Source organism: Equus caballus, chromosome 10, assembly GCF_041296265.1.
Source record: "Equus caballus isolate H_3958 breed thoroughbred chromosome 10, TB-T2T, whole genome shotgun sequence".
Taxonomy (NCBI): domain Eukaryota; kingdom Metazoa; phylum Chordata; class Mammalia; order Perissodactyla; family Equidae; genus Equus; species Equus caballus.
In genome coordinates this window covers 90,932,721-90,946,098 of record NC_091693.1, presented here as the reverse complement: position 1 = coordinate 90,946,098, position 13,378 = coordinate 90,932,721, and the positions used below count along the sequence as shown (strand labels likewise).

Below are 13,378 nucleotides of genomic sequence, written 5' to 3'. Positions count from 1 at the left end.
CGCTGACTGTGTGATTTATTGTACTGTTTTTGCAGAGAAATTGTCAAATATTGGAGAAAATGTGAAAATATTTCTCACTGAAAACTGTTAGGTTAATACCAGTAAATCCTCATTAAAAAATAAGTTGTGCTCTGGAAGTTCCAGAATTTTCTTAATTTTCCATTTTGCTCAATATTAAAAGTGGTGGTCAGCCCAGCCCACGAGGTCTTTGGCCCATAAGTGAGTAAAGTGGTGGTACTCAGCTGTCTTGTGATTGCGTGTGCATTTGTTAGTTTGGCATCCTGAAAGGTCCTCGTGACTGTTGCCGTGGGATGTTTAAAAGTCTGATTCGCAGTTCTGGATTGGAAACTTTTCCTATCCACTCCCACTGTGGGGTGCAAAGGAGAGAGAGGGTATTTTTATTCCCCCGTTGAAGAATTTTCATCCCTCCAGTAAAGTGCCAGCTTGTCTCCTTGGGGAGGGATCTCAGATCCTCGTGTGAGGAAGGCCCCTGAAGACCCCTGCTGTAGTTCTGGCCTGGAGGTGTCTGGTTTTATAAAGCTGTGCAAAGAGGAGACTTAAACCACACACGTTTTGCACTCCTTTAGCGAGCTGGATATTTAAAGGAACCCATGGCAAATCCCTCTGCGGAGCAAATGCTCCTGGAGCTCTGGAGCCGGCAGAACTTTCCTTGCTTTTCTCGCCCCCGTAGCTGATAAGAGTGATCGGTGTGATGGCTTCTCCTTGAGGAGAAAGTTCTGCACAGTGATTGTAGGCTGTTTGGCATCAAAGTTAAATTGATAACTAAAAACAAAATGAGAGCCTTATAATCTGTGATTTCTCATGTCACTTCCAGCTGCCAAGTCCAGGAAACGAGCGTAGCATGAGAATTGCCTGTTTTTTTAATGTGGAGTTACGTAATTGCTGTGTGTCAAAAATTATAGTACTTAGGACCCTGGGTTCAGATTCTGAGTCTGCTACTTACTTGCATAACATTACAGAGCAAATATTTTAACTACTGTAAATTTGCCTCAGAGGGATGTGAGATATAAGATGATCCGTTTAAAGTATCTTAACTGGTGTCTAGGGTGTGGTTGGGATTGGACTAATTCTCAGTCATTTTCACCTTCATTTTCATTATTAATATTATTGTTGTTTTGAAATCTTATAGAAAAGGTAATTAAAGAGGAGTAGACAAACTCTGATTTTTCGTGCCCTTCTCCCCTCCCTGGCCCGTACCCCCGCAGAATGTGATAAACTCCGGCAGGATGGCTCCCGAAGTTCCCAGTATTACTCCCAGGGGCCCACCTTTGCAGCTGGCTCCAGCCCACTGTGTGACGGTTATCAGGATGAGGATGAAGAAGCAGATCACGAGGTAAGCCATCTGGATTCCACATGGGATCGGGGTTGGGTCCCAGAACAGAGAAAGGACATACGTGGAAAGTCTGGTAAAATCTGATAAAGTCTGTTTTTAGTCAGTAGTATTATCCTAAGTTAATTTCTTAGTTTTGATGAATGTATCATGATCATGTAATGTGTCAACATTAGGTGGCCAGTACACAAGGGATTCTCAATCCTGTCTTTGCAACTTTTCTCTAAGTTTTACAATTAGTCTAAAAATAAAAAGGTCAAGTCAGGTTTCAAAGAACTCATTAAAGGGACATAATCAGTATATTTGTGCATTTTGAAGATTCTCTTTTAGGTGGAAAGGTCTTATTTCTGTTGTTTTGTTTTTTCATATGAACCCAGTTAGATTACAAGGAAGCTGTAAGAGTAGAGCAAAGCCAGGTTTCAGTGTGGTCGGTGTTTTTACTATGGGCAGAACACAGACAGCGGTTTCACGGAACATGATAGCCCCGGCTGGTCCACTCATGATGCTGGGTCGTGTTTGCGTCCCTTTCTGCCATCCGTCTCTTGTGATATGCGCAAGCTCCTTAGGACAGATTATTTCCTCAGTACTAAATGCACTTGAAAGAATAAAAATGTATGGAGATTTTAACTTACATAATTTTATTTTCATTTCATTGAGTAGTGTGGACTGACACAAAGTACTTAAAGTTTGATGAACAGGGTTTGGTTTAGAAACCATTTTTAATTAAGAAACTTTAGTGGAATTAGGTCAATACACAAGTGCCTTATTGTTTGGAGAACATTATTCAAAATTTATCATCCTTCCTAAAATGTTTAAATAATGTCAGACAAAAAAGTAAGGTAACAGTTGATCAAAAGTGGGAAATTAGTACAGTAAATTTTTGGTCTTCTAATGAAGATTGGACCCAGGTTTTATTATGGAATGTCTTTCCTGTTTCTTTAGAGGCATTTTCACGAAGTAGGTTAGTCCTTTGAGAGTCTAAAATATACAAAGACGGTCTCTTACTATAATAAGAAAAGCAGCTGTTTCAAAATTGATCTGTCTTCAACTTTAAAAACTTATTTTTCTCTTGTTGGTGTAAGGAAAATTAAAATCAGGATGAATTATATAGTGAGGATTTCGTTTTGATTTGAAAAATTTTTTCAGCTTTATTAAAGTAATTGACAAATAAAATTGTATCTATTTAAAGGGTGATGATTTGACATTCTCACACTTTGTGAAATGATCGTCACAATCAGATTAATTAGCACACCCATCGCCTCACATAATACCTAGTGTGAGAGGCAAGGACACTTAGAAGTTTCTAGGACACAGCACGGAGTTACTAAGTCGCCATGCTGTGCGCTGGATCCCAAGCTTATTCATCCTAGAACTGAGGCTTGCACCCTGTGACCAGCATCCCCCATCTTCCTCACCCACAAGGGTTTTTGTATCCAGATATGCATCCGCTTTTCACTGGTGCTCAGAGGAGGAGAATTGGGTTTATAATGGGCCCGGTGAGACAGAGGTGGCTTGGGTGCCACATGATTGTACAAGTTGAGAGTATCCAGGAGCACAGAGTCTCCTGCTGGCAGATCGGTGTCACCAAGGCAGCCTCCTAACATCTTCTGGAAAGCGGAAACAGTTTCTGAATCCTCACATAGCCGTTTACTTACCACGATGCTGAAACCCGAGGGAAGTCCAGTCTCTGTGGACTGGTTTCTACTCCTGTGCGCTGCCTCGGACCCTCCAAGCAGCCCTCTCCCTCACGGATCATTACCCTGAGGAAAGGAGTCGGCAGACAGTGATCACGTGGAAAAGAGTGTGCGTGTAAATGTCATCCTTGACGTGACGTGACATGGGACACATCCCAGTGAGCACAGGAAGTCCCTGTGGTGGTGTGGTGGCACTGGGTCCCCGACAGCAGGAGCCAGGGGTGACCCTAGACACAGCTCCCCTTGGGGCCACATGCTCCTTCTGTAAATGGTGGCCTTGGGGCATGGGGGAGCCTTCGCTGGTGTGTGCTGGGTGGGAGAGCGAGTTACAGGCTCTGTCACAGGGTCTGCACTCATGGCTTCCTGTATTTGGACCCTAACAAAAGCACATAGCTGCTTGCAGATCTTACCTTCCCGTGCTGCTGTGTATTCCCGGGTGAAAGTATTTTGAAATCCTTGGGGTATACTGTTAGTAATATTTATGGGGAATTTATTTTTCTTAGATATAGAGATCCAAGTTGAATTATGTTCAAAATTTTTAAGTCATTAGGTCTGTATGTCTTCTCAAGACAGTTTCTGTTAAGAATTTTTTTTGAGAATAAAATGTCAAATTATATAATGTATTAATTATGAACGATTATATATTAATTAAATATCAACTAACAAATTATCCCATTATATTAACTAACTTCCCTCCCTCTCATGCTTGTTTCTGTTAGGCTACATCGTTCAATGTTGTGTTAAGTTTGCAATTTCTTGGTTCCATGGAGCATCAAAAAACCCACTTGCCATCCCACTATTGCATATCCAATTTGATGGTCTTGGAGCGCATTCTCCATCTTTTTGTTTATTTATAATTATTGGATTAATTACAATGCTCTCTACCAGCCAATATACTTTTTTTTCTTATTAACTCTATAAGGTTAACAAGACTCAGCACTGCTTTCAGTGACAGAGGACTTGAAACTGGTATGAGATTAACCTTCATCTGTCCTTGTGCTCTCTCTACCTCTTCCTGTGGGTCCCTCAGCCTAACAGGTACTCAAGCATCTTCAAGTCAAGGTGACACCCCACACAGTGCCTAGGGCATGATCAGCTGCCTAGCGGGCTCATTCACTCAACAGTCGTTCACTGAACAATTTACTACTAAGTTAATACTCATCCCGAATCGGAAGTCTATTGATCTTTGTGACCCACCACCATTCACCGCGTCATGATGATGTGTTGATTTGAAGCTGTGCAGCCATCAGAGGTTGTCACTTGGAACACAGACATGTCCCTTATCCCTCCTCAGTGTCTTCTTAAACAGAGCTACTTGAAGCACAGAATCATAATTCCTTTTTAAACCAGTATTTATTAAGCACCTGCTGTGTGCCAGGGACCATCTAGGTGCTGAAGATGTAATAGTGAAGTAAACCAGACATCCTCGCTCTTGATGGTGCTCTGACTCGATGGTGCTCTGACTCGATGGTGAGACCCCAGGAGTAAATGGGCAGTGATGCTATATTAGGAGTGACGTGCTCTGCAGTAAGGTAAAGCAGAACAAGACAGAGTGTAGGTTGCAATTTTAAATTAAAAGGTTAGGTTTTCCTGAGCAAAGAGGTGGTTGAGATGAAAAGAGGGAGCCATGCAGGCATCTTGGAAAATAACCTTCCAGGAAGAAGAAGCAGTCAGTACAATATGTGTCTCTTAAGGATGCATGCTACATGCCAGATGCTGCGACATGTAAAGATTAATAAGACACCTGTACTTGCCTTGAGAAGCTTACAGCTCTCAGGTGGGAGAACTGACCAGAACTACAATGTTTCGTATGTCACATGTCACAGTAAGTGTACAGTAATGTGTGGAAGAGATGCCCTTCTGACCTGGGCAGTCAGGAAATGGGGACGGTTGGGACAAGGGAAGAGTGGGAGAGCTTGCAATAGGCAGGACACACCAAGGACCCGGACCAGAGGTTGTGTGCACGCCGAGGAGGGCGGTTTCAGAGGTGCTGGCGTCCTAGGAGCTGGGCGGCTGATTCCAGCCTCAGCTCTGCCACTGCTGGGCTGCTTTGGATGTTTCACGTGGGCCTTCAGGACGTCAATGTTCTCATCCAGAAAGTGGGGAGTGGGTAAGATTGCTCTCTGGGATCTTTGTGAACGGGCTATTCATTCGTTCACTTAATAAATGCTGTCCGGCATCTCCAGTATGCCAGGCGTTGTTGGAGGTGCAGGGGAGCTGTCAAGTGGGAAGGACAGGGTCCCTGCCATCGCAGGGATGACGTATGCAGACAGATACAGTGTAACGCCGGGGTGACGAGTGCTGTGAAGAGGAATGGAATCGTAGTCCGGAGTGTTACAGAGTGACAGGGCTGCTGTTTCAGAGTGAGTGTTCAAGGGAACTCTGAGCTGTCGTCAGAGCAGACCTCACATGCAGTGCAGCACCCCACACATGCAGATCTTGGAGAGGAGCTTTCTAGAAGAGACAGTAAGTGCAAAGTCTGGAGACAGTGACACAGCCATCCTGTGGGAGGAACAGCTGGAGACCAGAGTAGCGGGCAGTGACAGGAGAAGGGAGGCAATGATGACTTTGGGGAGATCATCAAGAGCCAGATCGCATGGGACCTAGTCAGCCGTGGTGAGGACAGTGGATCCATTGTTCCTGGGAGGGAGGGGGCTCTGGAGGAACTGGGAGAACAGCAAGATCTGGTTTTCTATTGAGCACTGTTAGTCTTGGCAACATATGGAAATAAGACCATAGAGGGTTCAAGATGGAAGCTGGGGCAAGCTGGTTGGCTTTTCATCAATCCTGGCAAGAGACCCAGGATGGGGGCTGGGACCAGGGTGGCCCTGGTGGAGAGTCCCGGTTTATTTTGAAAGTGGATCCTACAGAATTTGCTGAAGTTATGAGAAGAGTCAAGGATGTTCCATCTGCCACCTGTCCCTCCAGCTTGATCCCACTAGAACCCATTATGAAAATTATCTGACCCCATGAGAAATTCCAATGTGTTGACCCCACCCTCTTCGTCACCTTAGATGTCCTTCCCCATCCTGTGTTACATGGTCCACCATTATAGCCACTTCTCTGTACACACTTTCAACTCTACAGGCCCCTCTCTCCTTTGCTGGTTTCCTGGAGAAATCCCAACCCCAGTTTGATCCAGCGCTCTCTCTGCTCTGTGCTAAAAGCTGATTGGCTGAACAAGGCCAGAGAAGAACACTAGGTATGTTAGCTGGTCTCACCATAAATGTGTGGCCTCAAACCGAAAGTCCTGCCCAGTGATAAAAATATGTTCACCCATCAGTTCCCTCCTCCACTCTCCCAAATTACATTCCACACCTTCTTCTCAAGACTCCAAACCTGCTTCCTCTGATACGCTCAGATCCTGTCTTTGATATCTACGCACTAGGAAAAACCCAAACAATCGGAAGGCATGTCCTTTCACAGCCACGCCTCTCAAACCACTCGCATCTGTCCCCATGCCCCCCACCCTTTCCTCCTGTTGCAGTGGCTGCACAGTGCTTGCTGCTTGTCTGCCTGCTGCATCCTTGTTGCCCAGATCAGGGCCCAGCACACAGCCAGCAATCAGTATGTTCCCAATGGAATGAATAACGCCAGCCTCCCAAGGACTTCACACCTGCCACTTTCCTCTCCCTTCTGCCTCATCAGTCTCCTCTCTCTATTGCATCCTATCCATCCTTATAAAAACGTTCTCGATTTTCTTTCATCTTGAAGAAACTTTCCTTCAGCCTTTTATCTCCCTCCAAATTCTGCCACATTTACAGCTTCTCCAAAGAAGGGACTGACCTTGCTGTCGACGTGGCCTTTCCTCACAGTCTGCTGTGAACCCTGCGGATGCGCCCCTGGGGCTGCTTGTTCAGTCCACTCATCAGCTCTCCCGGCCACACCCCATACTTAATTCCCAGGCTTCGTCTTACTCAGCCTCCGAACAGAACAGCATTTGACATCACTTCTCGTTCTTTGCTTCTTACGATACTTTCTTTCCTTGGCTTTCACGAGCCCACGCACTGCTGGTTTTCCTCCTCCTCCTCCAGCCTTTGCTTCTCAGTCATTGTTGGATGCCCCTCTTCTTCCAGTTCCCAAACGCTGGCCTGAACCTTGCACCTCTGCTCCTCTGGAACAGACCCACTCCTTGGGTGGTTTTGTTGAGTCCATGGTTTCAAATTCCATGCATTGACGCTTCCTAAGTTTCTGTCTCTAGCCCAGACTCATGCATTTATCTGTTTACTGTCCATCTCTGCTTAGTGTCTTACAAGTGTCTCGAACTTATCCAGATCCACATAAGTGATTCTCACATCCCTCTTCCGAAAAGATACCTGCTCCTTCCCTGGTTCTTCCCACCTCAGTCAGCACAGCCTCCATTTTACCAGTTGCTTAAGTTATAAATGCTGGGCGCCTCCTTGATTGTTTTCTTTTTCTCACACCTTCAGACATTACCAATTATTGAGCCACTTCCAAAACCTCAGTTCAGGTGTCATGTTACAACTCTGCTAGGGCATGTCTCTGAGAGTGGGGGCGCTGAGGGGAGGTTGTGAAGGGTCGGGCAGATGCCAGCTGGAGCAGCTCTGCAGATCGTGAGTTCAGCAAGAGTGAGGGGAGCAGTGTGGTGGAGGAGGCTGGGGCGGGAGCACCGAGGGGTGATGCTGAGGAAAGGAGTTGACCTTCACTGCAGAGCTGATAGGAAATCACTAGCTTTTTTTCTTTCTTTTTTTGATGAAGAAGATTGTCCCTGAGCTAACATGTGTACCCATCTTCTCCGATTTTGTGTATGGGACACCACCACAGCATGGCTTCTTGAATGGGGCTAGGTTTGCACCCAGGATCTGAACCTTCGAACCCTGGGTTGCCAAAGTGGAGCACGTGAACTTAACTGCTACACCACAGGACCGGCCCCTCACTAGCACTTTTTAAGCAGAGGATTTTATAATTAGGAATAAAAATTGTATGTTCCATGTTTTTAGATGGAAGATACATACATCGTGTTGAAACTGATTTTCTAATTTGTGTCATATATCAAACCTGACTCTAGAACTTCTAGAGAATATTTTAATAGCTAATATTTAATATTTTAGACTGATTTCCATTTTTAAAAAAGAAAGTTTATAAACAATTTACACCAAATTGGGCAAAAAAAGGGTAACTGTGAGGCGATCATGTGTTAACTAACCCTATTTTGGTGATCGTTTCACAATATACATGTCTGTCAACATCATGTTGTATACCTTAAGTTACACGGTGTTGTATGTCAATTATCTCTCAATAAAACTGGGAGCAAAAAAAGTGAAGCCAGTAAAAAAACACTGGACCAAATTCAAAAAGCATCAAGCCAGATGGTTTCACAGAGTGGTTTTTACTAAAGCTTTAAAGACTGGATGAATCCACTGCTTGAAACTCTTCCAGAACAAAGAAAGAGAAGGAAAAGGTGCACTTTTTATAATGAATTAGTTTAACACTGCTGCCAAAACCTGATAAAAACTGCTCAAAGCAGAAAATACTGGCCAGTCTCTCTCCTGAATGCTGGCATTAGAAGTTGTGAATAAAATGTTCGGAAAGAGAATCCAGCAGCTCCTTACAAGACAAGCACTCCAAAATCAATCCAGATTTATTCCAGTAGTAATGCAAGGATGTTCAATATTAGGTAATCCAATCATACATTAATCATATTAACAGATTTGAGGAGGAAAATTATATCAAAACCATAGGTATTAATAAGGTACTTGATGCAATTTAACAGCCATTCTGGATAAAAACACTCAACATACGAAGAAGTGGATACTCATAACTTAACAAGATGTATTTGTCTTGTCACCAAATCTAATATGATTTCTAACTGGCCATTCTCATTAGGATAGGGATGAGACAGTGATGTTCTCTGTCACTGTTGTATATTGTGTGGGAGGAACCAGCAGCACCTCTGGAAAAGCTGTGGAACGAGAGGTACGAAATGCAAAAGACCGAGGTGATGTTGTCACGCAGACGTGGCAAGTTTATATTCTTGGTGAATCCAGGAGAATAGAATTAAACTACTATCAATAATAGAATTCAATAATATAGTAAAGTGTGAAATTAATATTAGAAATCAATAACTTTCATATCTACAAAGGCAGGTTTGAAGATATGATAGAAAAAATATTTAAAATAGCTATAGCAGACAAAGTAACTAGGCATAAATTTAATAAGAAAAGTACAAGATCTATATGAAAAAACTCTAAAATACTGTAGAATAACACAAATGAGATTTGAATAACTGGAAAGGCATACCATGCTCTTAGATTAGACGACTCAGTATCAAAAAGCCGTCAATTCTGCCCAAGATAATTTATAAAATTAACACAATAGCAATAAAAAGTCGAGCGTTCTGTGTAGTTTTGGTTTGGTTTGGAGTTATTTCAGGGATGGGAGGCGGAGGGAGAGGACCGGAGAAGCTGAAGATGAGGTCCGTCACTGGGCGGCTGTGAGGAGCTGTGAGGAAGGTGCTAAGACATCAAGTGTCGGGAATTACTCCACGTGGCAGCTGGGTACAGACCAATAGGACAGAACAGTAAAAACAGAACTCAGAGTCCAGAAAGAACCCAAAGTCTCCCTGGGATTCAGTGTCTGATCAAGTTGGCATTTGAGATCAGGTGGGAATCCCATAACCGGAGGGTCCAGGCCAGCAGTTTGTGGTCTGTGTGTTAAGACCAAGACCCCAACCTGCAACTCATGTTCTTACAAGTTGTTTTAGCAGTCGAGGTCGTTTTAGATACAGAGTATGTGGAAGTCAGGTTAGAGGGGAAATTCTCTGGGGAAAACCCTTTCTTTGTATTTCCTGGGCAGGCGATGGGGTGGGTGGTGAGGATAGCCGTGGGCCGTGTGGGAGATGGGACAGCCAGGTGAGTGCCCAGACCGTAGGTGCTGAGACATCTGAAGACGTATTTAGAGAGAAAAGCATCTAATTAGCATGCAACAAACACGAAGTGTCTGTATGTGCCTAGGACGGAAGCATTCTCCTAGAAGGAGGCTCGCTCTCAGGGCAAAGGTTCAGGACGTATGTTAGAGCAAAGAGCCTCGCGATGGCTGCTTTTCATTCTGGATCCTAAGGTGAAACCTTTACCAGGTAGGCCTCCTGTTTACGGCGTCAAAAATGATTCCACACATCTTTCAACATGGTGATGTAGTGTCGCGAGAAAAAACTTGCTTAAATGTTTCCAACTGTATCTGTTATGTGTATCCTAAATATCAAACACTGGCATGAAAAATGCTTATACAGAAAAGAAATGTAGAAATCTCACAAAATACCTTTCATTTAACTGGGAAATGGAAAAGTAAGTCATTGCTTTAGTGTCGTCTAGTCTTGACACTTTTTTGTTCGTATAGTTTTGGGGTATACCAGCTGCTACCCAAGAGCTTATTTGGGTATCTTAAGGAAGTTCAGTTACAGATGCCAGAACGTTCCGTGGGTCGATGGGCTGTGCTGTTGGAGGTGGTGTTTGGTGAGCTGTTCGCTGGGTTGGGGAAACCTTCATAGGGACCCTGTCGTCTTGGGAGAAAGGGTGTCCATTCTGAGTTACTCAGTCTCTCGTGTAAAATTCACGTCCAAACATAAATTAGACTGGGATTCTGGGAGTAAACGGTTGGCTTTAATGGTATTGATAGAAACTGAAATTTTGTTTTTGGTTTCCCGTTATTCTTTGAACTGGCATCTTGGGTTGTGTTTTAGTCTTCATTGATAAGAGACATTTAATTGAGGAGGACTTTGATGACAAAAGGATGGGCCTTACCCTGTATCTACAAATGCAGGAGGCTGGTGTAATGGGAGGCCCGAGAGCCCGGCTCTGGGCAGCGCCCCAACCTCTTGCAGCCAGTGGCCTTGGGCAGACTGCTTCTCTCTGTGAGCTTCAGTTCCCTCCACTGTGAGGAGTTGTCGGCCACATGTCTGTATGCTCAGGACGGTCCTGCCATACAGCTGCTGTCCTGGGTAATTATTAACAGCACCTTTCACTCTCAGCCGCCTTCTGGTTTTGATAATGAACCAGCCTGGAGGGTTGTTGTGAGGTTGGAGTGAGTTGATGTTTGTGAGACCCTTAGCATGGTGCCGGCACACAGGATGGCTCCAGCGGGGGCGGAAGTGCCACCTTGGGGACAGGTGTGCTCCAATAGTGATGATTGTTATCATTCAACTGCTTGGTCTTTCAAACCAGACTTCAGAGAAAGTTACTCTGTGAACAGGGTCAGTTTTTATGAAAATTTGGCTGCTCCCCCAGTCGTTCTAAGGCTTTTCTTCCACTGACATAGAATTTCCTACCTAAAGCAAAGAATTTGAGAGGTTTTAGCAACTACTAAATAATCACAGATTGTCTGCATGTAGCACCTCCCGTGGTCACACTAGTACTAACTTTATAATAATATAATAATGGAATATGTGTAATATTATGTAATAGTGGGACACTTGAGAAGATACCCAGAACTTTTTCACAAATTATATCTCATTTCCTGCAAGAACTGCCACAAAATAGGTTTGGTTTTTTCTTTTTTTTTTTGGCTGAGGAAGATTAGCCCTGAGCTAATATCTGCCCATCTTCCTCCACTTTATACATGGGTCACCACCACAGCGTGGCTGACCAGTGGTGTAGGTCTGCGTCCAGGATCTGAACCCGCAAACCTGGGCTGCCAAAGTGGAATGCAGTGAACTTAAGCACTAGGCCACGGGGCCAGCCCCCACAAATTAGGTATTTTAATAATCAACAGTATCATTTTAATGGTCTGGAAACTGGGACTCAGACGTATGAAATTACTTCCCCGAGATCACACAGCCAGAACGCATCAGGGAGGGCGCAAGTCAGGGCTTCCCACTTTGTTTCATTTCATTTTATTGCAACGTGTTGGTTAAATAACAGGCCAAGGTTGCTGAATTTCCCAAATCCTTTTCATTACACCTGCTGTTGTTACTTTTCATTCCGTCTTTGACTTGTCTGGTATTCATGCATTCGTGCTGTTTGTTCAAAACCATTGACATTCTCCTTGGTGCCAGTGTACAGACATGGTCCCTGGCCTCTGGGCACCTACAGTTTGGGGACCTTTGTGACTACTCTGGGTCCAGGCGTTTCCTGCTGGGTCTCCCTGTGTGAGTAATTTCGGAACGCACTCCAGACACAGAGGAGCCCATGCCGCTCCGTGGGTTCACTGCTCTGCGGTTTATGGCCCTTGTGACGCTGCACCCTTGCCAGCAAGGTCGAAGGGTTGGGGTCTGCCGTCTCCAGGCCTTTAGGAATCGCAACAGGGCAGGTGTCTCCAGTACCTCTGTTTCTCTTTCACACACCTCCCATCACGCTGGAATACGGCTCTATTCATACCTGCCTTCCCTTCTGGATGGGGACAGCATTGCTGTCTTGTCTCTGTATCCCAGCATGGGGCCAAACGCCAGGAGAAGCTACAGAGCAGAGGCTGCATGTGAGTCTCCCTAGTACCGTTGTCCCCACGCACGGCTGCTGGGCTCGTGCCCGATTCACAGATGAGGAAACTGTGTCTTGGAGAGGTTACATCACTTGCCTAAGATCACATAGCTTTAAGTACTGAAACCAAGATCTCTCTCTCTCTTAATGGATGCTACAGGATGTAACTTATGTAAAATAGACCACGCATATCTAAAGTGTACAGTTTAGTAAGTTTGACACATGTACGTGCACAGGACCATCACTACAGTCAGGATGGCAAACGCATCCGTCACACCCGGAAGGGAGCTGGGATTTAACTCTGGGTCTGCGAGTCCAGGGCCCGTCCCCTCAACAGTGAGTCTGTGGAGAACTGACCCATAGCCGCAGCCCTTTCCTCCTGACCCCTCTCGGGGCATTCTGAATTGTCGAAATGATAGAACATTGGTGCCACCCAGCTGTCCATCAGCAGAAGAATGAATAAACGAGGTATTGGGATGGAGCGTGAGCCTGTGAAATCAGGGGATCATGGGCTCACACGACAGCGTGCGTGTGTCTTAGAAACATAACGGCAAGCTAATAACACCACAAAGAAAAAGATACCATTTTTATAAAGTCAAAGCAAGTCTAAACATGAAATTTAGACATGTTCACACACATAAAAGAAAGTAAGGGGTGATTAACAAAATTCAGGGGAGTGGTAACCCTGGGGGAGGGGAGGAGCCTGCAGTTGTTGGTTGCAGTTGAAGTCTAAGTCATGGGTTAAGTCGTGAGTTCTTGACTACTCATGATCTTACAGTGTGCAATTTATATATATGATTTATAATAATAAAAATGATTAAAAACAAGAAATTACTTGATCAGTTGGAACATTTATGCTCTAAGTAGTTTCATTATTATGAGGAAAAGATCACTTAATATGT

General features: G+C 44.5%; 1 protein-coding gene across 13 annotated transcripts in view; it reads left to right on the top strand.

The window, feature by feature from the left end:
• NHSL1 (NHS like 1) overlaps positions 1 to 13,378 on the top strand; it is a 290,623-nt gene that overhangs the window by 250,896 nt on the left and 26,349 nt on the right. For 11 of the 13 annotated variants that reach the window (XM_023651202.2, XM_070225551.1, XM_023651205.2 and 8 more), the window contains one exon: positions 1,227 to 1,354. The exons of the other annotated variants lie outside the window; for them this stretch is intronic. In XM_023651202.2, coding sequence (XP_023506970.2) covers positions 1,227 to 1,354 — 128 coding nt within the window. The remainder of the gene's footprint in view (positions 1 to 1,226; positions 1,355 to 13,378) is intronic. 13 annotated transcript variants of the gene reach the window in all.